At 42.8% G+C, this 24,700-nt stretch overlaps 1 protein-coding gene across 3 annotated transcripts in view; it reads right to left on the bottom strand.

The window, feature by feature from the left end:
• Positions 1–7,256: 7,256 nt before the first annotated feature.
• ATP9A (ATPase phospholipid transporting 9A (putative)) overlaps positions 7,257–24,700 on the bottom strand; it is a 109,251-nt gene continuing 91,807 nt past the window's right edge. For all 3 annotated transcript variants that reach the window (XM_081196076.1, XM_081196074.1, XM_081196075.1), the window contains exons 24-28: positions 24,018–24,082; positions 20,532–20,640; positions 20,352–20,409; positions 16,846–17,049; positions 7,257–12,801 (exon numbers count right to left, since the gene is read on the bottom strand). In XM_081196076.1, the coding sequence (XP_081052202.1) occupies positions 12,665–12,801; positions 16,846–17,049; positions 20,352–20,409; positions 20,532–20,640; positions 24,018–24,082 (573 nt within the window). In that variant the 3' untranslated portion in view covers positions 7,257–12,664. The remainder of the gene's footprint in view (positions 12,802–16,845; positions 17,050–20,351; positions 20,410–20,531; positions 20,641–24,017; positions 24,083–24,700) is intronic.

Raw genomic sequence — 24,700 nt, 5'->3', positions numbered from 1 at the left:
TAATGCACTAAATTCTTTTGCACAGATTGTTCTTGTTACTACCACTTTGAATGGATCTGAACAGGACACCATCTTCTTTATGTACATATGTGCCATAAGCAAAGCTAAAAAGAAAAAGCAGAGGACTTGGGAACACCAGAATGTTTGATGTGTCGCTTAAGTCAGGGGTTTGTGCTATTTGTGCTTTGTTTTTTCGACTGTGGGCCTGTGAAACCCTCTTGCCCATTGAAGTCTTTGTGGGAACCAGAGCACTCCATGCATTCCCCTATGACACAATTCCCCATAAACCCACTTCTCCAAACTTGCTTACACAAAAAGACACAAATAAGCAACTATTCCCTCATTCATGGATGGGGAACCTAGGGCCCACCAGATATTGTTGGATAACAAGTGCCATCACCCCTGAGAATTGGCCAGACTGGTTGGGGCTGATGGGAATTGAATCCAACAAGTGGTGTGGCCCACAGGTTCTCCATCCCAGGCCTAAGGTTTTACATCCATCATTTAATTGTATTCCCCCTTTCCATAACTAAAAGCAGGCCTAAAGCATGAAAAAATACATTATTACAAGTAGTCATACACAATAAAACATCAAAGCTACACAACAAAATTAAAGTTTCCACATAAATCATAAGAGCTAAAATAAAGATACAAAAAAATTAATATCAAAACCAGCAACAACCCCACCCAAAACAAAACAAAAAAACCCTGCACAACACTCCAGCCCAAGAGTCTGTTCAGTAGCCTTAGCTTTTGTAGCCGTAGTCAGTCAGGGTCTCACCATCCCAAGCCAGGTGGAAAAAGGGCTCACAGCCTGTTTTAATTTAAATAGCTACCTTTTAAAAAGCCACCATGATTTTTTTACAGTGGTACCTGGAGGTCCGTACTTAACCTGAAACTGTTCTTAGCCTGTTCTTAACTTTAGCCAATGGGGCCTCCTCCTGCTGCTGCACCTCCAGAGACCGATTTCTGTTCTCATTCTGAAGCAAAGTTCTTAACCTGAAACACTATTTCTGGGTTAGCGGAGTCTTTAACCTGAAGCGTATGTAACCTGAGGTACCACTGTAATTGCCTACTTATTGTCCATTGCTACAATCTGAAAGTTGTGCTATTATTAGTGTTACATATTGTATTTTTTGCATTTCTGTTATGGCCCTGGATCAATGTGAAAATAACAGTGAACAGGTCTAGTTTTTGCTACATTCCTATACATAATTACTTGAGTTCCACTCAGTGGTAACAGCTTCTGAAAACACATGTATAGGATTGTACTGCCAAATAGCAACTGCTGCCTCATGCCGGAGTTTGCTTCCCTCTCCCATTGCAATGGCTGCCAGTTGCTGTTGTAGCCCCAGCAAATGTTCATAAATATCCAAGATTTCCAGGATTGATTTTCAGTGTTTTCATCTTGCGTTTTGAATGTGAAATTTCACTTCCAAATTCAAGTGATATTGACTTGTCGGTAATCAACGGTTGCATTGATTTTGACTCGTGTCTGAAATGTTACACATTGCTAGGTCTGTCAAATACGGAACACCATTACATGTCAACTATCAAATACTGTCAAATATTAAGTACTGAAATTGCATAACACTGCACATTATGTATATCAAATATCTGGCAGATATTCAATTAGTCAAAATATGTGGGGAAAGAATTTTGAGCAGCAAAATTGTATTGTTGTATAGTAAAATAACCTTTCCCACTTTTTCAGTTGCTTCTTACCTAATGTTTAATGCAGCAAACACTGAAAAGCAAACAGAGACATCAGTCTGTTAGATATTACTCTGTTTATATCACTTTCTTCACAATGCAATCAAGAAGTTCAATCCTGCATATTCAGCTGCCTAAAACAAGGTCAGACTCTGTCCCTCTAGCTAAGTGCCTGGCAGACATTCCCAACAGTCTCAATCTGAGATCTTTCCCACCACCGGCTATGATTAGCTAGAGATGCCAGGGGGTCTCCGGCTCCTCCCCTAGATAGACATGCAACCTATAGTAACAAAAATCCAAATTCCTAACCAGAAAATGTAAAAAAGGAGGGGGGGGAGGTAAAGGACCCCTGACAGTTAAGTCCAGTCGCAGATGACTCTGGGGTTGTGGCGCTCATCTCGCTTTACAGGCCGAGGGAGCCAGCATTTGTCCGCAGACAGTTTTTCCGGGTCATGTGACCACCATGACTAATCCACTTCTGGCACAATGGAAACCAGAGCAGCACACGGAAATGCTGTTTACCTTCCCGCCGGAGCAATCAACTTGCCAGCAGGCACTAAGGGAGCTCACCCGTAGTGTGGATTCGAACCGCCGACGTTCTGATCGGCAAGCCCAAGAAGCTCAGTGGTTTAGACCACAACGCCACCCACATCCCTTTAAAAAAGAGAGAGAGAACTCCCACCTAAATTGTGGTTATCAGCACTGATGTTGTTTTCTGATGAATGGATAAAGTGATACAGAAACCTGCAGGTAAGGACTGGACTCAGAATGAATGGCAAGGGCAGCAACAGCAACAGCAACAGGCAGAAGGCACAGATCACAATTAGGTGCAAGGACGAGAGTGAAAGCTTTTGTTTCAGTTTTCCGTTTACAGCAGTTTAGCATTAACCACAGTTTAGAGTTCAGGCTAATCTTGAAATATAGTGGCTAGCAACCATTAAACTACAGGACTCATAGGATAGGTATAATTCTATAATGTGGCTGGGGGTGGGGAAATAAGGGCATAAACATTCTTTGAGCAAGCTTAAACCTGGAAGCTTAACCAATCATGTTTGAGCTCCCAAAATTCTGCCAGCTGCTGCAATGGAAATCTGTGACATTTTTAGAATTGTGCAATGTGTGTGTGTGAAAAAGTATTGCAGAACTTCCCCTTGTCTCTCCAAAACTATTTCTAGCTTTTAATTACATTTCACCATTAATTCAGGACAGCTTTTTAGAATAACGGCCCACTACACAGAACTTATGTAACCCATTTTAGTATGGGAAATTGGGAACATGTGGAGGGAAAGCCTTTGCTGTAACAATGAAATCTGTTCCTTTTGTCTCGGAGGACTCAAATATTATCTGCTTCGTCAATATTTACAATAGTTACAGGTTCCACAGGACAGAAATAGACAGAGAAAAGCGAGTTTTGGAAGTGCCCTTCCTCTGCAAATGCTGTTGGGGTTTCAAGAGATTGTGAGCTATTTATTCCGGCGATGGGATTGTGGCATCATATGGAATACATAAATATGGTTTGATGTTTGATCCCTGGCATCTCTCATCTGAGGAACTCAGACAAGAGCTTGCTGTGCAATTGTCAGCGCAAACAGAACTGGATCGATGCTCTGGCTCTGTTTATGGTGGGAAAGGGCTGCATTTTAGTGGTGGTACATCTGATTTGCATGCAGAAGTTCCCAAGTTCAATTCCCAGCATCTCCAAGGTGGGATTGGCAGAGACCACGGAAAGCTGCTACCTACCAGTAGACAGCATTGAGATAAATGAACCAGTGATGTTCTCACCAGGACCTCTTATCAGGGGTGCCAACTTGAATAAGATATTTGGGGGGGGCAGGTCATGATCAACCACATGACATGACACACACACTCTTTGAATGAGAATGGCTATCAACTGGGGGGGGGGCAACCCCCTCAAATATTTTATGGGGGAGACTGAAGGGACCTCTGCCCCTAGGAGGTGGTTCCTCTGCCTCTTATGATGCCCATGAAAGGTTTAGTAAATATTCCTTCCAGAACTTCTTCCTTAATTCAGATAGGTAGCCACGTTGGTCTGACAAAGCGTGCATGCACATGAAAGCTTATACCAAGAACAAACTTGGGTGGTCTCTAAGGTGCTACTGGACCATTTTTTAATTTATTCCTTCCTTAATGTTTGCTTGTCTTACTGCTCCATTTCTTTATATGGCAGCCATTTTGAAAATGGCATCCACACACTTCCAAATGTACCCACTAGCCCCAAACGATTGGCCAGTTCTGCCGTCATTGGAGGAAACATCTAAGACCAGACCTACTGGTTACTAGTTTGCTTCTAGGCCAAATTCAAGGTGCTGACGCTTATCTTTAAATGCCCTTTGTCATCTGGGGCCAGGATACTTGCAGGAGCATCTTCTCACAAATGTGAGATTTGCTCTGTGAGATTTGCCACACATAAATCTTTCAGATTAGTGGCCACAACCAAGAGAGAGATTTCTTGGTGTGACCCTTACTGAAGTTTTCCAATTTTGGCCATTGTCTCTTTTAAATGGACTTTAATGGGCAGCTTAATAGAGACAGTTTTTAAATATATAGTAAGTAGTCCTGCGTTGTTGTTTGTCATTGGTTGCTGTTTTCTTCATCCCTCCTATTTTCAATAAATATTGAAAGATGACCTAGCATTTTTTAAAAAACAACACACACAAAGGATAAACACAGTAATGAGAAGGCTGCAATTATATGGGAGTCCCATTGAACTCAGTGAAATTTGCTTTTGAGTGACATGCACAGGATTGCGCTGGGGGAAGCAGCTCAGGTCAGATCCTGCTTCGACCATAACTTCACAAGCCACACCCTTTCTCTGATCCAACTTCTTGCCTTCCTCATAATTGCTAATAAAACTGGCTAGCCTTAGAGGGGCATTGTAAGAAAGCATGTTGAATGCTCCAAAATGCTGTGTAATTGCAATTATCGTATCTTTATACCAGAAAAAGGGTATCCTAAAGATATGTATTACATTTATAACCCATCTTTCCTCCAAGAAGTTCACAGTGGCATATAGAGATGGCTCTCCCCCGCTGTTACATCTACAAATAATTCTGTGAGGTTCGGTTAGGTTAAGAGATAGGCACTGGCCCAAGAGCAATCAGTGAGCTTCCAGGACTGAGAGGGGATTTGAACAGGGGCGTAGGAAGGGGGTTGCGGGGGGTGTGGTCCGCCCCAGGTGTCATCCCTGAGGGGGTAACAAAATGGTACACCGTGGGGGGCGGCAGTTACCTGGCCTGCAGTGTGTCCAAGCCACGCGTCTCTCCTGGGAGTGATGCGGTGGCTCAGGGCCCCGTGCTGCCTGAAACAGCAGCGTGGGGCTTGTGTCCACCAGGCGGACTCCGTGGTTGGATCGCCATGGCGCCCCCGTGTGCAGATTGCCATCCAGCACCCGCCGCTCTGGGTGCCGGAGTAGCTAGCTACGCCCCTGAGTTTGAATTTGGGGTTTTCCAGTCCTAGTTATATACTCTAACTCTTAACCAAAAAGGCAAAATAAAATAAAATAAAATCCAAAAGCAAACAAGAGGTCTGGGGAAAGAAGATAGTTAATAACCTTGCAAGGTTGTGGCCAGGATATGTGTGTGTGGAAATTTCTCAGGTTCTATTGTACACTTTCACCCAGTTTTAATGTTAAGTTGTGATAGTTCTTTGATTGTCAGGCATTTATCCGATTGAGAACTCAGTGAGACATACCTGTATGACCATATACTGGGAACTATGGTACGTTAGTGCAGAAATGGGGGGGGGATCCAAAATTATGGTGGACAGACTGGATTTCTTCCAAACAATGAATTCACAGAGGAGGTCAGTTGTTTCTGATGGCATAGTTCAGAGGTCATGAGTGAAATTACATGTCAAAGAATAAAAACTCAACTCAGAACCCGAGATTAAACATCATTTTCACTTTTGCGAATGTTTTCAGAATAGAAAATTTTCTGTTTTATCATATTTATATATTTTTAAAATTTATATATTATTTTCATTTTGTGGCTGTCCCTTGCATTTGCTACCTAAATGCAATAACTTGCCCTATGACCTTAGGGTGAAGTGTGGGATATTCATTTTTTTTAAAAAATATACGAAATAAATCATTGGCAGTGCCCGGAATTGAATCTGTGAGCTCATTTGTGCAAACTATATTTTCTATCGCCTAAGTTACAGCAGCCCTAGAAGCAAACAAAACTGACTTTTTTGTTTCTGCTGCTGGTCTGTAACTTTGGGACAGTTGGGTACTCTGGGACTAACTGGTTCTAGAAAACACATGTTTGAGAGAGCCTAAATCAATACTCAAGTTCCACCTAGTGGGCAAATGTAGAAGATCCATTTGCTCTACTATATTCCACAGCAAATTAACAGGGAATCTTGATTGCTCAAATTAATTAAGAAACAGGGACCAACATATACGTATGAGGACTGGTTATGATAATATACGGAACTGACCTTTGTAACGTCAGTTCCAAACTCTGCAGCCTTTTTGGGAAAGTGGTTATGAGTAATAACTGCTGGTACATTGAGGCCTTTTTAAGAATTGGCAGGAAACCTGGATTTGGCACCAACTGTATGATCAAGAAGAGGTAGCCAGTCCTGAAGATTTGACCTGTAGGAAGGGCCCTGTATCAGTCAGTTTGCATGCAAAAGGATGTGGGTTCAATCCCCAACATCTCAAGGAAATGTCCCCGTTTTGCAGCTGCTAGTCGATGTAGATAATACAAAGTGAGATGGATTTGTGGTCTGACTCAGTAAAAGGAAGATTTCCACGCATGAAGTAGACATTATGATTTACTCCAATAAAGCAATCTGGCCATGAAACCAAACTACAAGGCTTTATTGCAAGTCACAATGTTAATTTTTAAAGGTGCTGGTTCATTCTATTTTTTTTCCTCAACGTGAGTCACAATCATGCAGTGGCGTAGCGTGGGTTGTCAGCACCTGGGGCAAGGCAAGTAATTTGCGCCCCCTAACCCGTGGATTTTAGTAGGGGCAGAGAGCTGCGAGTGCAAGCGCCCCCCCCAGATGTTGCGCCCGGTGCGGCCGGCCCCCCCTGCACCCCCCACGCTACGCTACTGCAATCATGGCTATGGCACATGCCGGAGAGGGACTATTTGCAAGTGGAATCTGCTGGTTTGTGAACCAAGCCATACAACTGTCCCATCTACACTTGCTCCTCTTGGCAAAAATTATTCTCCTCTTGCCACTATTCCAATTCTCCCATCCTTATTTGTCTTCTCCTTTGCCGGGAATAGACTTCCCCTGTGTGTGATTCTAAGCCATTTCCTGTTCCTCTTAGGAACAATCCCATAATAGGTTTTTAAGGTGGAATTGGCATGTGGTATTCACTCACTCTTTCATGGGGCATCTAAATGCCCCATAAGAATCTAAATTTCATCTGTTATGGAACTGTTGTCTTCCTGTATTTTCTCTGTCCTTCAGTCTTCTTTCAGGCCACAGAAAATCGGCTTTAATGTTTTGGAAAGAACAGCAGCCTAAAAATTTGATCAATAAGACATCAACTCACCGGCCAAGAATTAGATATGAAGTTGCATAAAATTTTATTTCTTTTAAACCTGTTTTTATACCATTCCCTTTTTGAAAGTTCATACACATCTGCGACACAGAACTGCACAGGACAATAATTTGCTTTTATATTTCTCTTGCATCAAGAATATGCACATCTTAATTAACAAGAGGACAGGTACAAAACATTAGCATCACAAATAGTTTGACAAGAGAATCCATATTCCCCAACACAGGAAAACATGTTTTTTTCCCCCCTGCTTCACATCCAAAGGTATAGAAATACATACTTTATTAGGTGTGACAGTAACCAACTTGATCACAGTTGACAAACACTTTGGAGTATCTGAGAGCCAGTTCAAATGTTGAGGAGAAATGTGGTATAGCCTTCCTAGCATTGTTCCATGGAGAATGCCCAGGAATGGGGGTTTACTCTCTGTAGCAAAAAACTAGCAGGCAATACCTTCGCCCGCATCCTGAAACAGTAATCTTAGAAAGCCTGCTTTTTAATCTACACTATGGTAATTGCAACTGCTGGGCATGTTAACCCTACTCTCTGCTTTAGGTCAACACTCGTTCCAGGATACTTTTTGTTCCTGCTGGCTCCTGACACTGAAGACCAGACTATAAGATTTCATTATGGTATTGCTCATGCATTTATGTGACATATCTTAAGGAAACATAGGGTATCTGAGATGTCATGAGCTGCCTTTTGCAGAAGGAGAAGCAATGGTGAGAACACCGAAAGACTGGCCCCATAAGCTGTAGACAAAAAGTGAGGACATTAAGCCCAGAATTTAAAAGGATTTTCTGTGCATGAAAAGCCTTCTAAATTTTCAGATAGAATGTTCCATATCCGATATTATATGTCAGACGTTCTGTGTAGTATTCAACAGATGTTGGGCAGAAGATTTAGGTGAGCATTTCTGTCTTTTAATCCTATAACTATTTTCTGAGGAGGCCCAATGCAACAGCTCTGACGTATGAGAGCATTTGCCCCAACATGAACAGAAGAAGGGCAATTCTGGCGACTGATATAATCAGCCAGGGAGCTTCACATGTGATCGTTTCGTTTGTCGTGTGAAATCTCAACTTCCCAATGCCTGCAAATATCACAATTGCCCAGTGCCACAAGCCACAATACCTCATTGCTGAGAAAATGCAGTATCTTTGCGGCTGTCTCATCTAATAATGTGTGCAATATGGCTGCACATTTGCTATAGGCACCTCATGGATAAAGTCTGACATAATGGGTGATTAGTACAGCAATTCTTCTATGCAAAGCCTGTACCAATTCCTGAACTTCAAGTTTACTTATTTTTTTTAAAGAGTTTGGGCATTCAAGTATGGGTATGGTCAAAGCAGTAACCACAACCCAACCACAGCCCTCACATTGCAGACCCTTATTCCAGCGTTTTCCATTATTTGGGGGTAGGCTATGATACTATAACCTTTGGGTGCTTCGAGCAGGAGTATAGTGCCAATATGAAAATGACCCTAATAGCCCAAATCTTATCCACATTTATTCAGACAATGGTCCCACTGAATGCAATGGGACTTACTCCCAGATATGTTTGCACAGCACTGCAACCTTGTATTCTTGTCTGAAAAAAGGCTGTAGGAATATGGGCAAACATATGATTCAGAAGTGGGAGAATAACCAACAAAGTATCAGAAACAAAAGGGATGCTGTATCTCCAGTTAATGAAACGGCAACATGAGGAGAGGCTCATCATATCAGTGCAAAAATAAGTAAGTGTTTTTAGTAACCAGCTGCAAAGAGAAATAGTATTTATCAGCAATCTACATAATGCACCACTTTCTCCATTTTAAGGAAAATTGCCAAATTGACTTATAGAACACACAATCTAGTGTAAACCCAATTGAAACAATTTATTCCAAGCTGTGCCTTTGTCAACTTTCCATTTCAGTACACTCAGATTGTGCCGGCATTCCCAGCAGATTGCATGCCACCGGGTATGATTGCCAGGCTTCACATATTTAAAGTAGCTTAGGAAAGGATAATTCCATTTCCCTTGTCAAAATGACACATAATTTTTTTTAGGTGGGAGGGAGAAAGACAGAAGAGGGAAGAAAAGTTCTGATCTCAGCGGAATTATTAATTTGTGCAATTTGTGCTCCAATCCCCCCCAAAACCAAGGTAATTTTGTGGAGATCCTATCAAGCTATAATAATAATAAACAAATCAACTAGTTTGTTGTACAAGAGGCTGTTTTGAACAGTGATTTTTTTTTAAAGATACGCTCACAAAATTAAATCACGCCCACTCAGAAACACTTCACAGATTACAACCTTGTCTAAGATGTTATCTACGGAAGAACAACAGGTCAAAGAGATTCCATGTCTTACAAAAAGCATTAATAGTTACATTACTGTCACTAAATAAAATAGTTTCTTACATCGTTAGTCCAATAAATATTACTGAACTTAATTAGAATTCGTTCCCTTTTTTGCTGGCTTTGTTAATGCGGCCATTAATGGCCCAGTGATCATTATTTAGTGTAAACTTCACTGATTAAAAAAACCACACACACAACCCCAAAAATCTATAAAGTCTACCAACATGGTCTTGCACAATAACAATTAAATCTAAATAGGGGCTGTGCAGGGGCTGTGACCACAGTTTTCTTGTAGGACACTCTTATACACTCAGGGAGGTGTTATATATCTAGACAAAGAAGACAAAGACAACCCATAAAAGAAGTTGAAAGAGGATATAGTAATTGAATATAAAATTACTGGCCATGCTGTATTTATGGAATCCTGCCCAAAAGAAAAGAAAGCTGTACAACCCAGAGTTAGACATGCTCAAGTCCCACAGAAATGCATTTCAAATGGAATAATATGTGTTACTGCGGTGCTGAACACCCACTAATTTGATTGGACTTCTCTTAAATGGCCCAAGGATCTTGAAGTACAGTTGTACCTTGGTTCTCGAACGGAATCAGTTCCGGAAGTCCGTTTGACTTCCAAAAACATTTGAAAACCAAGGCGCAGCTTCTGATTGGCTGCAGGAGCTTCCTGCACTCAACTGGAAGCCGCATTGGACGTTCGGCTCCCAAAAGTAGTTCGCAAACCAGTACAGTCACTTCCGGGTTTGCGGCGTTCAGGAGACAAAATGTTTGAGAACTAATCTGTTTGAAAAACCAAGGTACGACTGTACACAACTCTGAACCAAATGTAGAAATGAATAACCTTCTCACCTGCAGATACACTTCCCTTTTACCGGTACACGTCACATTTATTGCTGAATCGGAACAATCGGATTTTCTGCGGCATGACGTTTGTTCCGATTCAGCAGGAAACAAGGGTTTTTTTTATGGGGAAAGTGGCAGGACAGAAGAAAAACCTCTTGGACCCATGCCTGGAAATCGCAGGAGAAAGAGAAGTGTGGATGAGCTTTGTCTGCATGCTGAAAGCCACTGTTGTTTTTACATGGAAAAGAACATCCAAGCAGAAGTCCACATCTGCAGTCCAAAGTGGTACAGTCCGGTGAAAAATATAAAACGTGCAGTTCAGTGTTAACAAGAAACTTTTTAAAAGCTTTACAGAAAATAACCAGTATCCCATGAACTTTCCCTTGTGATTCTGTTACATCTCTATTACAATCCGATACATCTGTTACGCTTCTGCAGAATAACATTTCAGATATTTTTCAAAAGGGGCAATTAGCAGCTGGTTTCCTTCCAAAACGTTGATGAAGGTTAAGGTGTTTATTCCGATACAACAGTGATACTCATATTGCCAGCCCCATCTGGGGCAGTCACCTGCGGTGTACATTAGCACAGAGCAGGAAGAAACATTGGTTCGCTCCATTGGATGAGCCAAACAAAACCTGCATGTGAGAATGTAATCTGTATTATCTCAGCGAGCATATATTTGCTAGCTAGTGGAAATGTGGGAGCTCTGCTGTGAACATTTGCAGGGGAGAATCAGCAGGAAGGAGTGCTTAACCCTTTCCCCCATGTGTCAATTCTCCTTTTCAGTCCCTTCTGCAAAGTCTTTATTTCTGCAGCTTTCGTTCTCTCCATCACCTGCTCCCCGCCAGGTGAAAACAGGACAGTGGCTGGAGGAATGTGTCTAACATGGTTAGGTATTGCACCCCTGATTCTCCCTGCAAAAGCCCTTCCACTCTCATCATGGCGACCCACAGCAGGCCACCCCCTTAAACACAGTGGGGGCATGCACGCCTTGCCTCCCCCATAGGACAGGATCCAGCCAGCATCCTGGCATGGTCAGGAAGGGGAGGTGCCAAACATCTCTTCCCCAACCCCATCGGCCATGCAGGAAGCACCTGCCCACTCCTTCCTCAAACTGTGCTGCGGCTGCAGCATACAGCAAAAGCTGCCCACCTGGAGCCCAAGGTTAGTGGTAGTCTCACACATAGAAGCCAACTCCCAGGTGCCCTGGAGACTTCAGCCCTGGCAAGAAAATATTTGAAGGGGCTGCGCCACCGCAAAGTTGATGGGCACTGCCATTCAAATGCTGTGTGTGCACCTTGTCGTGATTGATCATGCAGGGAGGGGCTTACCTGCCCCCTCCCCCCAATATTTTATTCAAATTGGCACCCTTGATCATAAGCATTAATTATGTGAGTATGGGGTGGGAACCCCATGTTTGTCTTAATTCTGGTTGTTATAACCTTAACGATGCGCCAGCAGTTTGGAGGACACAAAAGTATTCTCCCAAGAAAATGGTACCATTTAATAAAACAGAACCTCTCTTTTACCAGCGTCAATCCCCATTAAAAATAATTGGACAACTTCAGAGCAGGAAAGACGCACTGTGGCTTTTTTGTTTGTTTCCATTTTGCAGATTAAAGAAAACTTAGCTGAAATTTGGAGCTCTGGTTTGCATTGGAACACATCAAAAGAGGTCAGCATGGCTAAAGTTGCCTGTGAGCATGTGGTTTCACCCATTTTAAAGTATTTCCCGAGACATACAAAATGCTTATAAACTAGGACCTGAACTAAAAAGATAAATAGTAATATAAAAATGACATGAGGAAATAAAAAAAAGGGGGGGGGAATTCGTTTGAAAGATTTGTCACATCAATAGCTTACATAGTACTTCCCAAGTAAGCCCATTCCGGTAATTGCCCACTGGAAGCCAACTCTTCTTTCCAGTTACATGCATTTATTATCAGTTAAAATAAATATAAATTTGACAAAAAAAACCTGGATCACATATGTAAGTCCTCCGGTTTACTTGGCTGTTTCTGCTGCACTGCCAGTTATTTCAGTCTTTTGGAAACATTCTCTAGCCAGTGCATGATCCATTTGCGACCATCGGACATAACTGTTACTATGAGGAACACACATTTATTTTGTGCAAAAAGAAAAAGAGGATTGGGGGGCGGGGCGGGGAGAAGTAGTCTCTGCTCCACTGGTAGAACCACCTATGAAGTGAGTTTTGAATAGCTTGGGGGAGAAAATCTTCGCCTCAGATACTTTAGGAAGTAGAGGGGGAGACAGCTGACCAGAGTGATTACTGTCACCTTCCACAAGAACGATAAGGTTGCAATGAAGTAAACATCTGCAAGAGAAGAAAGAAAGAAAGAAAGGTTCATATAGGAGACATGTTGAGGGGGAGGAAGGAGAAGAAAAACAGACATCAAAATACGTCCAACAGAACAGAGCCGTATGCATGCACCCTAACTAAATAGCAAGCCATGCAACTTTATTTATTTATTTAATAATATGTAATAAAAAGGTAAAGGACCCCTGGACAGTTAAGTCCAGTCAAAAATGACTATGGGGTGTGGAGCTCATCTCGCTTTTCAGGCTGAGGGGGCAGGTATTTGCAGACAGCTTTCCAGACAGTGCCAAATTTACCTATAAGCTAAGCAAGCTATAGCTTAGGGTCCCACTCTCTTGCCCCCCCCCAAATATACTTCTTCTTCATTGTATTTCACTATTAATATACTTCTAAACTGAAATTGCATTTCAGTTCAACAATTACTTTGACAATTTGTTGTTGGCAAAGGACAGCTGGACATAAAATGGGCCCCATTACCTTCATAATAATAATAATAATAATAAATTTTATTTATATCCCGCCCTCCCCAGCCAAGCCGGGCTCAGGGCGGCTAACAACAGTAGCTGAGGGCTTCATCAAATCTGGCCCTGTTTCCGGGTCATGTGGCCAGCATAACTAAACCGTTTCTGGCGCAACAAGACACCATGACAAGTGCCAGAGCGCACAAAAACGCCATTTATCTTCCCACTGCAGCGGTACCTATTTATCTACTTGCACTGGTGTGCTTTCAAACTGCTAGGTTGGCAAAAGCTTGGAGAGAGAAACGGGAGCTTATGGATTCAAACCGGCGACCTTCTGGTCGGCAAGCCCCAGAGGCTCAATGGCTTAGACCACAGCGCTCCCCGTATCCCTATTTAATAAACATGCTTACTTCAAGGAGTCCAGCTGTACATTTAAAGCTAACTGAAATCATTTTACTACCCAAAAGTAAGATGGGCTTTTGCAGGTGGTTCCTCTACTTTGGCAGCTTAACTGGAGTACAACTGTGAGGTGCAACTTAGAAATGTTAATGGGAAGCCACCAACCCCCCCCCCAGCACAAATGTTCAATGTGGGCCAGGAATTGTTTTTTTAATACATGCAGATATAAAAAGGAACACATTAAGGGCTGCAGCATATTTATTACAGTGTTGCTGCTGTTTTAATACAGCATTTCATGTGTTTATTGTTGGGATGTTTAAAGGTTGGTATTTTTTGACCCTTAAATAATTACTTTTCAAAATTTCCATGTGTAGCATGGTTTGTTAAATGTATCATTCTGCTAAATAGATTATTTTTTTTAATATATTTAATATAAATAAAGGAATAAAGTACACTCAGTTTTCCTCCAACTTTGAAGGGACATTTATGTATATTATGAACCGAACATTGGAAAATGCCACATTTTCCTGGAAGTCCCATTGATAGCAACAGGGCTTACTTCTGAGTAGACATGTATAAGATTGTATTGTTAGAATACAGTATCAGAAGTACTTTTCTTAGCTTTTTTTAACACAAATTTGAGAAGAAAGCACAGCCCCTTTTCAAAGCATACTTAAATGCCCTTTAAAAAAGAATTAAAACTGGGTGCAAACATTCCATGAACAAATTTCATCAGTTCCACTCTGATGAAGTAGCTAACTGCCTAAAGTGCTGTTTCAATAAAATAATTTCAGGTTAGCTGTAAAAGTGGAACTGGGTCCTCTTAAAACAGCAATGGAATCATACTAAAATACAGTATACAATTTAAAAAAAGTATCAAGCTTCCATATTTAAAATGCAATTGCTAAAATACAACAACAAAGTTACTTATGCTTTGAATTTCTAAATGAAAGTTGGTAACTAGCAGTAAGTTTTCAATCTTTGCAGAAAGCAAACACTTAAAGTTGAAAGTAAACTGCGTCACACTAAGGTCTTCAAGTGGGGGGGATGAATCTTCGAAGTTGAAGTTCTGGAAACACAACTTTTAATTCAGCATTGACAGCTGCATATTTTGGAATGGACGTAGATATATTGTTTCATTGCAATTTTAGACCGCTGTGCAAATTAGCAGTTATTTTCCTTACGTTTCCCCCTGTTCTGTCAGCCCTTCCGTGACTTCCTTTTTTCCATTTCCACTGAAAGATTAGACTAATAATGGATGCAAAAAAGAGACCTTAGTAGACTTTTCTATATTACTACAAGGAGAGGGCTATTGTTAGCCATCTCTGAGATCTGCGGTGAATTCTCCCCATGCCTCGGGAACAGCCTTCCCTCTGAAGTGTGTCTCACCATGACCCAGTTGTCATTTCATCATCAGCCAAAGACTTGCCTCTTTGCTCAGGCTCTTGGGTAAGGGAGAGGCACATCAGATTGGATTTCTATTGTGGCTGCCATTTTACTTGTATGGAAATTGTGTTTTCTGCTTTTAAATATTATTGCTTAATTTTAACTGCCTGTATTTTGGCACCTTGGAATGAAGGGTGGCCTTTAAACATAGTAAGTGATTGAATAAAATATATTGGCTACTGTGGGGAACAGGCCTCTTGGTCTGATACAAGAGGGCTTTACTTATGCTAAAATGGTCAAAGGCCTGGAAACGATGCCTTATGAGGAACGGCTAAGGGAGCTGGGCATGTTTAGCCTGGAGAAGAGGAGGTTAAGGGGTGATATGATAGCCATGTTCAAATATATAAAAGGATGTCACATAGAGGAGGGAGAAAGGTTGTTTTCTGCTGCTCCAGAGAAGCGGACACGGAGCAATGGATCCAAACTACAAGAAAGAAGATTCCACCTAAAGATTAGGAAGAACTTCCTGACAGTAAGAGCTGTTCGACAGTGGAATTTGCTGCCAAGGAGTGTGGTGGAGTCTCCTACTTTGGAGGTCTTTAAGCAGAGGCTTGACAACCATATGTCAGGAGTGCTCTGATGGTGTTTCCTGCTCGGCAGGAGGTTGGACTCGATGGCCCTTGTGGTCTCTTCCAACTCTATGATTCTATGATTCTATGATTCTATGTTTTTATAGGATAGGGGTGACTCCTCTGCAAAAACTTACAACAGTAGCTTAGAACTTAGGGTAGCCAGACGTCCCTGGTTCCCGGGGACAGTCCCCAGATTTGCAAATCTGTCCCCGGGAAACGTGGCAGTGGCAGTCTCAGCAGCCTGGAGCCAGCCTGGTAGCGCAGTTGGCTCTGGCTGACTTCAGGAGCTGCTTGCTGCTGCTGCCACTGCCGTAGGGTAACCGGGGACGTCCGGTGGTACAGATCTCTTTCCCCCTTCCCCCTTTGTTTTGACAGATTGGAGGAGGCTCGGGAGTTGTGGGCGGGAGGCCGTTGCCCAGGAGGGGTGCAGGGCATGCGGTTTCTCTGCCAGGCAAGGTGCAAAGCCCTTCTTTTGCACCCTGTGAAACATAAATGCACAGAGTTTTTTAAAAAAACTGGGCAACGGCCACCCGCCCGTGACTCCTGAGCCTCCCCCGATCAGTCAAAACAAAGGGGGAAGAGGGAAGGACATCGGGGGAGGCTCAGGAGTCATGGGTGGGTGGCCGTTGCCCAGTTTTTTAAAAACTCTGCGCATTTATGTTTCACAGGGTGCAAAAGAAGGGCTTTGCACCTTTATACAATATGCATGTGTGCTTGGGCCCAGGGTCTTTTGCCTCACTATCCCCATTACTGCCTCCTTGTTGCTACTCAGCTTAAAAAAAAAAGTGTCCCCAGATTCATTGAAAAAAATCTGGTAACCATATTATAACTGCCCATCACCATCTTGACCTATCAATGGGCTAATGAATGAAATTGACTGTCAGCAGTCTTGTGGATCACAGGTTTTCTACATCTGCTCTAACACCAAGTCATCTCACCCATTACAATTCATGGGTTTGCAGTTGAACATTTGGAGTATGGGATGGAAAATCCACATGGCACCCCACTTGCTTTCAATATTGAAGAAGGTCAGTTCTTTAATTCTAGCTGCCCTAGAGCCCGTGCCCTAAATCCATTTCCAGAAGTACCTTGGCTTCCAGAACTAGCCCTGGCTTTACATTTGACCAAAGAAGTTCTGAGAAATTCAGAGCAACGGCTATTACCAATAAACTCGTGCAAGAAGACCAGCGAGGCAATGTAGCAGGAAAGGCTGAGTAGTTCTGCCACTATCATGAGCCAATGCCACGTCTGGATTGTCAGAGCCACCATCAACAGCTCAGTGAGGATCAAGGATGTGAAGGAAATAGCCACAATGTGGACAAACTCAGATTCAAAGAGCAGCAATGCGCCGTACATAATGATGCTGCCTGCAAGTGGACGGAAGAGAAAAGAGGGGTTAAATAAAATATAAAAATGTAAAAAATCCAGTGGGCTGGATCCAGACTTTGAGCAGTCTCCCTGAAATCAGTGGGACTTGCTAGTCAGAGCTATGACCCTTCCATGAACAAGAAAATACAGAAGACTTCCTTCCTTCCTCTAGCTGCTAGATCAGGCATAGGCAAACTCCGGCCCTCCAGATGTTTGGGACTACAATTCCCATCATCCGTTAGCTAGGGATGATGGGAATTGTAGTCCCAAACATCTGGAGGGCCGGAGTTTGCCTATGCCCATGCTAGACAGTATCTTAGTATTATACAGTAGCTGTAGAGTTTTCAAAACACTTATTATTATTATGACCAATTATATTATTAACCAGCAAAATACATCAGAGGCGAGGAACCTTTGGCCCTCCATGTGTTGTTGACTATGATTCCCATCATCCCTGACCACTGGGCCATGCTGCTAGGGTCAATGGTCCAGCAACAGGTTGGATGGCCATAGGTTCTCCCCTTCTGACATATTATCCTGGCTAACCTTACAAAAGCCCTGCAACTAGGTAGACCTGTAATAATATTCACACACTGAAGGTGGGGGCAGGTTAGGCTGAGAGAGAGAGGAGCTGGATCAAGATTTCTCAGTGCGTTCATGGCTGTGGTGAGATTCTGAAGCTAATTTTGTCACCAGTCTTAAAGCATGCTAAGAAGTCTCAATGAACTCAGTAGGACTTATGTTCAAGGAAACATATTTTTTGAGAATGGTTAGGGAGAGAAAGACTGAGAATCACTTTGCATCCTACTTCTGGCGGATCTGAGAATAGCTACACAACGTCCCAGATCCTCAGCTGCAGACATAACTCATGTCATCAGCATGAGTAATCTGCACTGATGACTAATCCACAGACATCACATTATGCTTGTTTGAAGAACAATTCTACCAGTGACTCAAGATCAAGCCATAAAACACAGACCCGGGGAGTAAATTTTCCACCATCTGGGTACTGCTCAGTTTTGGGCCATCCCTGATCTGGAGCGATAACTACTAGCCAAAATTGCATGGTGTGATCCATCAAGGGGTGAGGTCATCTGACCAACAGAATGTAACAGGAGAAGGATCTTGGCTTGGAAAGCTTTCCCACGATGTCTCACTCTTTCTGACTGTCCGGGAGCTGTGTGATTTCTGCGAAGGCCAAGACACTGCTCTATAGTATTGATTTAGCCCTTGAAAAGTAATTGCTGTTGCAGCCAACTCTCCAATTCTTCTCTGACCCTCTTAAAATGTAATATATTCCTGGTCCTACTTTTCCAATTAAAAAGGCAATCAATGAACTGAGTATAACTTAGCCCCTCTGAATGTGAAGTTAACTGATGGATAATGGCTGCTGTGCAGAGTGAAGGGTGCAGAACCATAATGGCTTCCTGGGAAGCCATTATGGTCCCCCCTGCAACACTCACTGATGTTTTTTGTGACATTACATCTAAAACATTAACCGCACAGCAAATCCATCCTGAGCCTCACATTGAAGCATCCAGCCATCGGTTATGTACTTTCTCAAACTTACATTTACATCCCAGCTTCCCTTCAAATAGGTCAGAGCAGAAAACACATACCCCCAACTCTGTGAGGTAGCTAATAAAATAATAATAATAGTTATTATTTTGTATCCTGACCATTTGACTTTGTTGCCCCAGCCACTCTGGGTGGTTTCCAACATCTATCAAAACATAATAAAACATTAAGCCTTAAAAAGCTTCCCTATACAGGGCTGCCTTCAGGTGTCTTCTAAAGGTTATATAGTTATTCATCTCCTTGACATCTGATGGGAGGGTGTTCCACAAGGTGGGTGACTTTATTAAGAAGGCCCTTTGCCTGGTTCCCTGTATCTTCACTTCTTGCAATGAGGAAACCGCCAGAAGGCCCTCGGAGCTGGACCTCAGTGTCTGGGTATGAAAAGTGGGGCTGAAAATGCTCCTCCAGGTATACAGGGCCGAACCCGTTTGGGGCTTTAAAGATCAGAACCAACCAGTGTTAGAAACTGAGATATGAAAACTAGGAGCTAAATGGCACCTTAATCCTAAGTTATGGGCGCAACAACGGAATGTCTAGGAGTGCTTTTTTATAACAAGAATACAGTGCTGAAAATGAATGAACTGCAGCTAAAATATTATGTTCATTTTTCACATGGTCTAGTCCTTTCCCTGCCCGCCCCCCTAATATTCTTAAGAGGGTTTCTTCTACAGTCTTCAGAGAGTAGGAGGCAGAAACAGGTCCTCCTTTCCTTCACTCTGCAGTTTTAATCTGAAATCTTAGATGCAGTACTGAGCCCAGAGCTCAGAAATGAAATTCCCTGTCGCAAAATGCGCCTTGAAAAAATGGGAGTTTTGAACACTGGCACCAACACTTTGAATTGTGCTCGGAAGCGTACTGGGAGCCAATCTAGGTCTTTCAGTGTAGGCCTTTCAATGTAGCCCAAGAATGAGTGACTGACCCAAGGTCACCCAGTGAGTTTCATGGCTGAGTAGGGATTTGAACCCTGGTCTCCCAGGTCCAAGTCTGACACTCTAGCATCTATACCACACAGAGAAGGGATGCATGGAGAGTGCTAATGATGACCTGGACATGGCACAGTAGGGTTCAATGGGAGCCTCTATAGAAAGGCAGCATGAGCAATTCACTTAGGCTGTAGCAGAAGCAGTAAGCTCCTTGTGCTCTGTGCTACTGTGACTGGTTTGCTGGAGGAGGCACCTGTTGGCTTAGTCTTTGCTGAGCTGCATTCTCATTACTGTCAATGGCCAGATGGTGGTATTAGAATGGACCACTCAACAGAGGTCAGGTGATGGAAGAGCCAGATAGGGTTCTACCCAGTCCTACAAAGCTGCTGATCGTGGCTTGGTTCCTTGGCCTCATTGCTCAGGTAGACACAGGAGACTGAGCTGCTCTTGTCTCCAGACCACCACCCTGACAGCCCCTCTGCAGGCTGCTCTCTGCACATGGAGGAAGCAGGATTGCAGCCAATGTCTGGGGAAATCTGAGAAGCCAGAAGGAAACTGAGCAGGACTTCCAGTGGTCAGGGAATGAGCATGTGTTTGTGTAGATATAAATCTCTGCAGAGCTCATTGCCTCTCTTCCAAACCTATAAAAACCAGAATTTATTATGCACAAATATTCAATTTAGTAGATTTGCTTATTCAAGTCAGTGTTTGTTGTTTCCACCAAATCTGGGAAAATATGAGATTTGAACAATTCATTTCAAACAATTCACCGAGAGGTACCTGGACAGACAGTCTCTTACCTTGGTAAATACTTATCAAAACCCATATCAAAAATGTCTTGTATGATAAAGGCCTTCCCTAAAGGAATGAAAGAGGACAGGAAAACAAAATGAACATCAGTCTGGTGCACATTTCTGTATGTGATCTTGAGCATAAACCTGACGACAAAAGATGAAAACACAATACAAGATGTATCAAACCTTCAGAAGATCTTTGTAGAGTTCTGGGTACAGCATGGCAACTTCTGATTTGACATCTTTGTCCAGCACTAAAGAGAACACTGGAAACATAGTATAGAGTGTAGAATACCTGAAAGCAACAACAGAAGAGATCCCCATTGATTTCCACATGGATTCAACACCTCGACAAATCTGACTGAGGGGTGGCAAACGTAAGCAGAATGGGGAGAGTTGTTTTTGTTGATTTCTACATTTCTCTATGCTGTCTCTCGCAATTGAATGTTATTGGCCACTAAAAGGGTTTGGGTTCAACCCAGGATGACATCAGCAATGAAGTTTAAGCCTCTTCTCACCTCTCCCCCTCCACAGAGGGTTGTATCCAATGCAGAACTAAGTAACTTGTTAAGGCAGTACAAGGATTCTCGCTTGCACAGTATAACTTCCCTTCCCTCGCCTTCTCCCCCACAAACCCCCTAAATTTGTTCTGGGAATTCCCCCGCCCTCTGGAGCAGGGTGCACACATGGGGAGGAGATGGGAGGGAAAGCTCCATCGTACAAGCAAGAACTCTTTTGCCAAGAGAATGAGTGCATTGGATACCACCCAGAGCTTCTTTTAAAAATGCTTCTAGCTAATAGCCACCACTATATATATATATATATATATATATATATATATATATATATATTTGCTTTCGTAGATTTTCACGGGTACAGGAATGCAGGTTTTGGTGTCTTCGGGTGTCTTCCCGTGTAAGAGTTGGGGTGTCTAGGCGACGTTTCGAAACGTCGCCTAGAAACCTTTGGAGAGTACTTTGGTTTCAGTTGAGGTGAGGATCCTGTCTGATATGTTATGTACTGTTTGTTTCATGGGTTGTTGTGGAGGGTGGCTGGGCTTCTGGCGTTTCTCTAGTTTGTGGAGTTTGTTGGTGTGTGTGTCTGTCTTACGTGAGGACTCAGTTTCAGCTCTCCAAACGGCTAGTTGTTTGCATTTGTCCCAGAGTGCAGGGTGGATTTTGTTACAGAGTTTGAGGTGAAGAGTGAGCAGATCTTTGTTGGTTTGGTTTAGTAGGTATCTTTTCTTATGTAGTTCGTTTCTGATTAGGGATAGTTAGATAAAATTAGCAAAATCCTCCATAAACACAATATCAAAACAGCCTTTTGCACCAACCAAAAAATAGCCAATATCCTCAGAAACCCCAAAGATAAAATCCAGTTAGAAAACCAAGGGGTCTATGAAATACCCTGCAAAGTCTGCCCAGCCACGTACATTGGACAAACAAACAGACGAATAAATGCACGTATCGCAGAACACAAGAATGCCGTCAAAAAAGAAGAAAAAACTTCCTCTCTTTACCAACACATGAAAGAAACAGGACACGAAATTAATTTTGCAGATTCCAAATTGCTCTTTAACATGGAACATCACCACAAGAGAATAATCATGGAAGCCATCGAGATAGAGAAACACCCTCACAACATGAACAAGCGTGACGACACGTCCCGCCTGCCAGACATCTGGAAATTAGCCCTCCCCACAAAAACCGACACCAGAACCAGAGGCACACAGAACGCCATCTCCAATCAACCACACCAGACCCAAACCCAGACCCTCTCCACAGATAAATTACAGACACCATCCAGTAGCCAAACCATAGTGGCACCTCCGGATGCTGCACCCCCCTGCAATCCCTACACAGATCTGGCTGGCACAGGGCACAAAACCACAGCTCGCCCCTATACACGAAGCCAAGCCAGAGCACAACTAAGTGCAGTACAGCCATCTTCTCAGAAAAACTCTTCACAAGCTCAAGAGGTCAAGACACGAAAGCTTTAGCAACTAATCCACACCTAATGACCCTCCTAAGTGGTACTCAGAATATCACTCAAGAAATCACTCAAGATATCCCTCAAGTAATTAATGAACAAAAGAAGAAAAGGCACACTAACCTGGAAACTTCCTCTCTGCCCAGAACGTTGGAGGCTATACACCACACCCCCTCAACAGTATTTATAGGAACTCAAACACTGAGATCCTGCTCTGTTCCAGTAACAAGAAGCCGAAAGCACCAGCCTGAAGATGACGAGTGAGACCTCGTCGAAACGTCGCCTAGACACCCCAACTCTTACACGGGAAGACACCCGAAGACACCAAAACCTGCATTCCTGTACCCGTGAAAATCTACGAAAGCAAATATATATATATATATATATATATATATATATATATATGAGTTCCATGCACAGGCATGCATTTCTAATTTCATTTCTGCCAAGACTAATAGCCCGGATCCCAAATTCTGGCTAATCCACAATCCCATGCATAGTCAGTTTCCCTGTCTCTATTATCAGTGTACTGCATAAAATAATTGGAAAGCACAAAAAATGCATGGGTGTCATTTCACAAATGCAGAATTAAACCCCACACAACCCTTGTTTTTAAACAGCCTTGAACATTCATATTCCAGGAGATGGAAGTGCATGCTTCAGAAAAGGAAAAACAAAAGTGAAATGAAAGTTCCTGTTATAAATAGGATATCATAGGAATTGGCCACATGATAATATTTAGCCACTCATACCAGTATTGTCTACTCTGACTGGCTTTCTACAGTCTTGGGCAGAAGTCTTTTCCATTGTCTTGTCACCTGACCCCTTTAAATGGAAATGCCATAGACTGAATCCTCCCCCCAACCTTCTCCATCCCAGGCATGTGTCCTACTGCTGAACTACAACCCCACCCTGAGGCTGGTGTCCAAGAACTGCTTCACATCTGAAATGCATCTCTCTCTCTCTAAAAAAAAAGTGCAATGTGTTTTATGTGTGATCTAAAAGCATAAATGTGGCAAACACATTTGCAAAGCATAGATATCACACAGAGCCACTTGTCAGGGGTTAGAACTAGCTGCACCTCCCTGGCAAAAACAGACTTTGAGGGAAATTTCGTTGTGCTGTCGTGAAATGTGTGATGTTGTCTAAGACACAGGCCCTAACACTGAAAACCAATGTTTGCCAATGCTCAGCCGATGCTCAGCCTTAATTCTTCTGCTACAATGACAGACCTTAGGCCAGAAACGTGTGAAGTGGGGCACATGTATCTGTTGTGCTTTCTTGAATAAAAAAAGGGCTCATGTTAGAAAAGCATTGGTTGCCCAGGTTAATTTACTAGTTTTAAAATTTACATCTTCCAAAAGAGGGACTTCTGAGCAAATTAAACCTTTTCTTCCTGGTCCTCAAATAAAAGTTGCCATAAGAGCTGAAATTGGTCCTAATAAGATCCACGTGCTTATCATGATTGCGGGATTAATCACTGCTTTGAAAATGTGAGCCTTCAAAGTCTCATCTCTTATTCTGATAACAGCAGCTATAGCAGGAAGGAAGGCAGTCCGCATTTCAGACAGCGACACACGAGGATATGAACGCTTCCAGACATACGAGGATTTCAAAACTAGCCTCCTTGCATTTCAGACTTCCTAGTCACATATTTTTTGGGGGGGAGTGTTTGGTTCTTACCCAATAATGAGGAAGCCCTGGTAGAGAGGGACGGATGCAAAGTAGAATACTGAAGAAAAAACAGCCTACAGAACACAAAACAAAAAAGGGGGAAAGACTCTTTAGGCTTCAAAGCAAAGGTGTGTTCAAGAGCAATGATCCATCCAGACAGCTCACATGGCAACAGGAATTCTGTGGCAATTCACAGAAGCGGAGAGCAAGATTGGGACTCGCCACTTGGGGACTGAAGGCAGACATGTGGCTTCCTCCCCCATCACACCCAAAGAGCTAAAAGTGATTTGCAGAAGGGATTGCTGCTCATGGCATTCAAACACATCCCACTTCAGCCCCTAGCAAAACAGGCACTGCATATAGTTTCAAAAAGCTACAATGCTTACTTCACAAATGCATGATTTCCATTTGGTGCATTTTGTCAGACAGCCTGAATACCTGGTTTTCAGTGAACACTAATCTACATGTTTTCTTTACAGTCTGCCAGCTGCGGGCTTTAGATCAGGGATGGGGAATCACAGAATTGTAGAGTTGAAAGGGACCACAAGGATCATCTACTCCAACCTCCTGCAGTGAGGGGAATCTTTCACCCAACATGGGGCTCGAACCCACAAACCCAAGATGAAGAGTCTCATGCTTTACCAACTGAGTGCTCTCTCATCTGTGGCCTTCCAGATGTTCTTGGACTCCAG

Source organism: Podarcis bocagei (genome assembly GCF_964188305.1).
Source record: "Podarcis bocagei genome assembly, chromosome: 5".
Classification (NCBI taxonomy): Eukaryota; Metazoa; Chordata; class Lepidosauria; order Squamata; family Lacertidae; genus Podarcis; species Podarcis bocagei.
The sequence above is the reverse complement of the archived record's forward strand: the minus strand, read 5'-3'. Positions and strand labels throughout refer to the sequence as shown.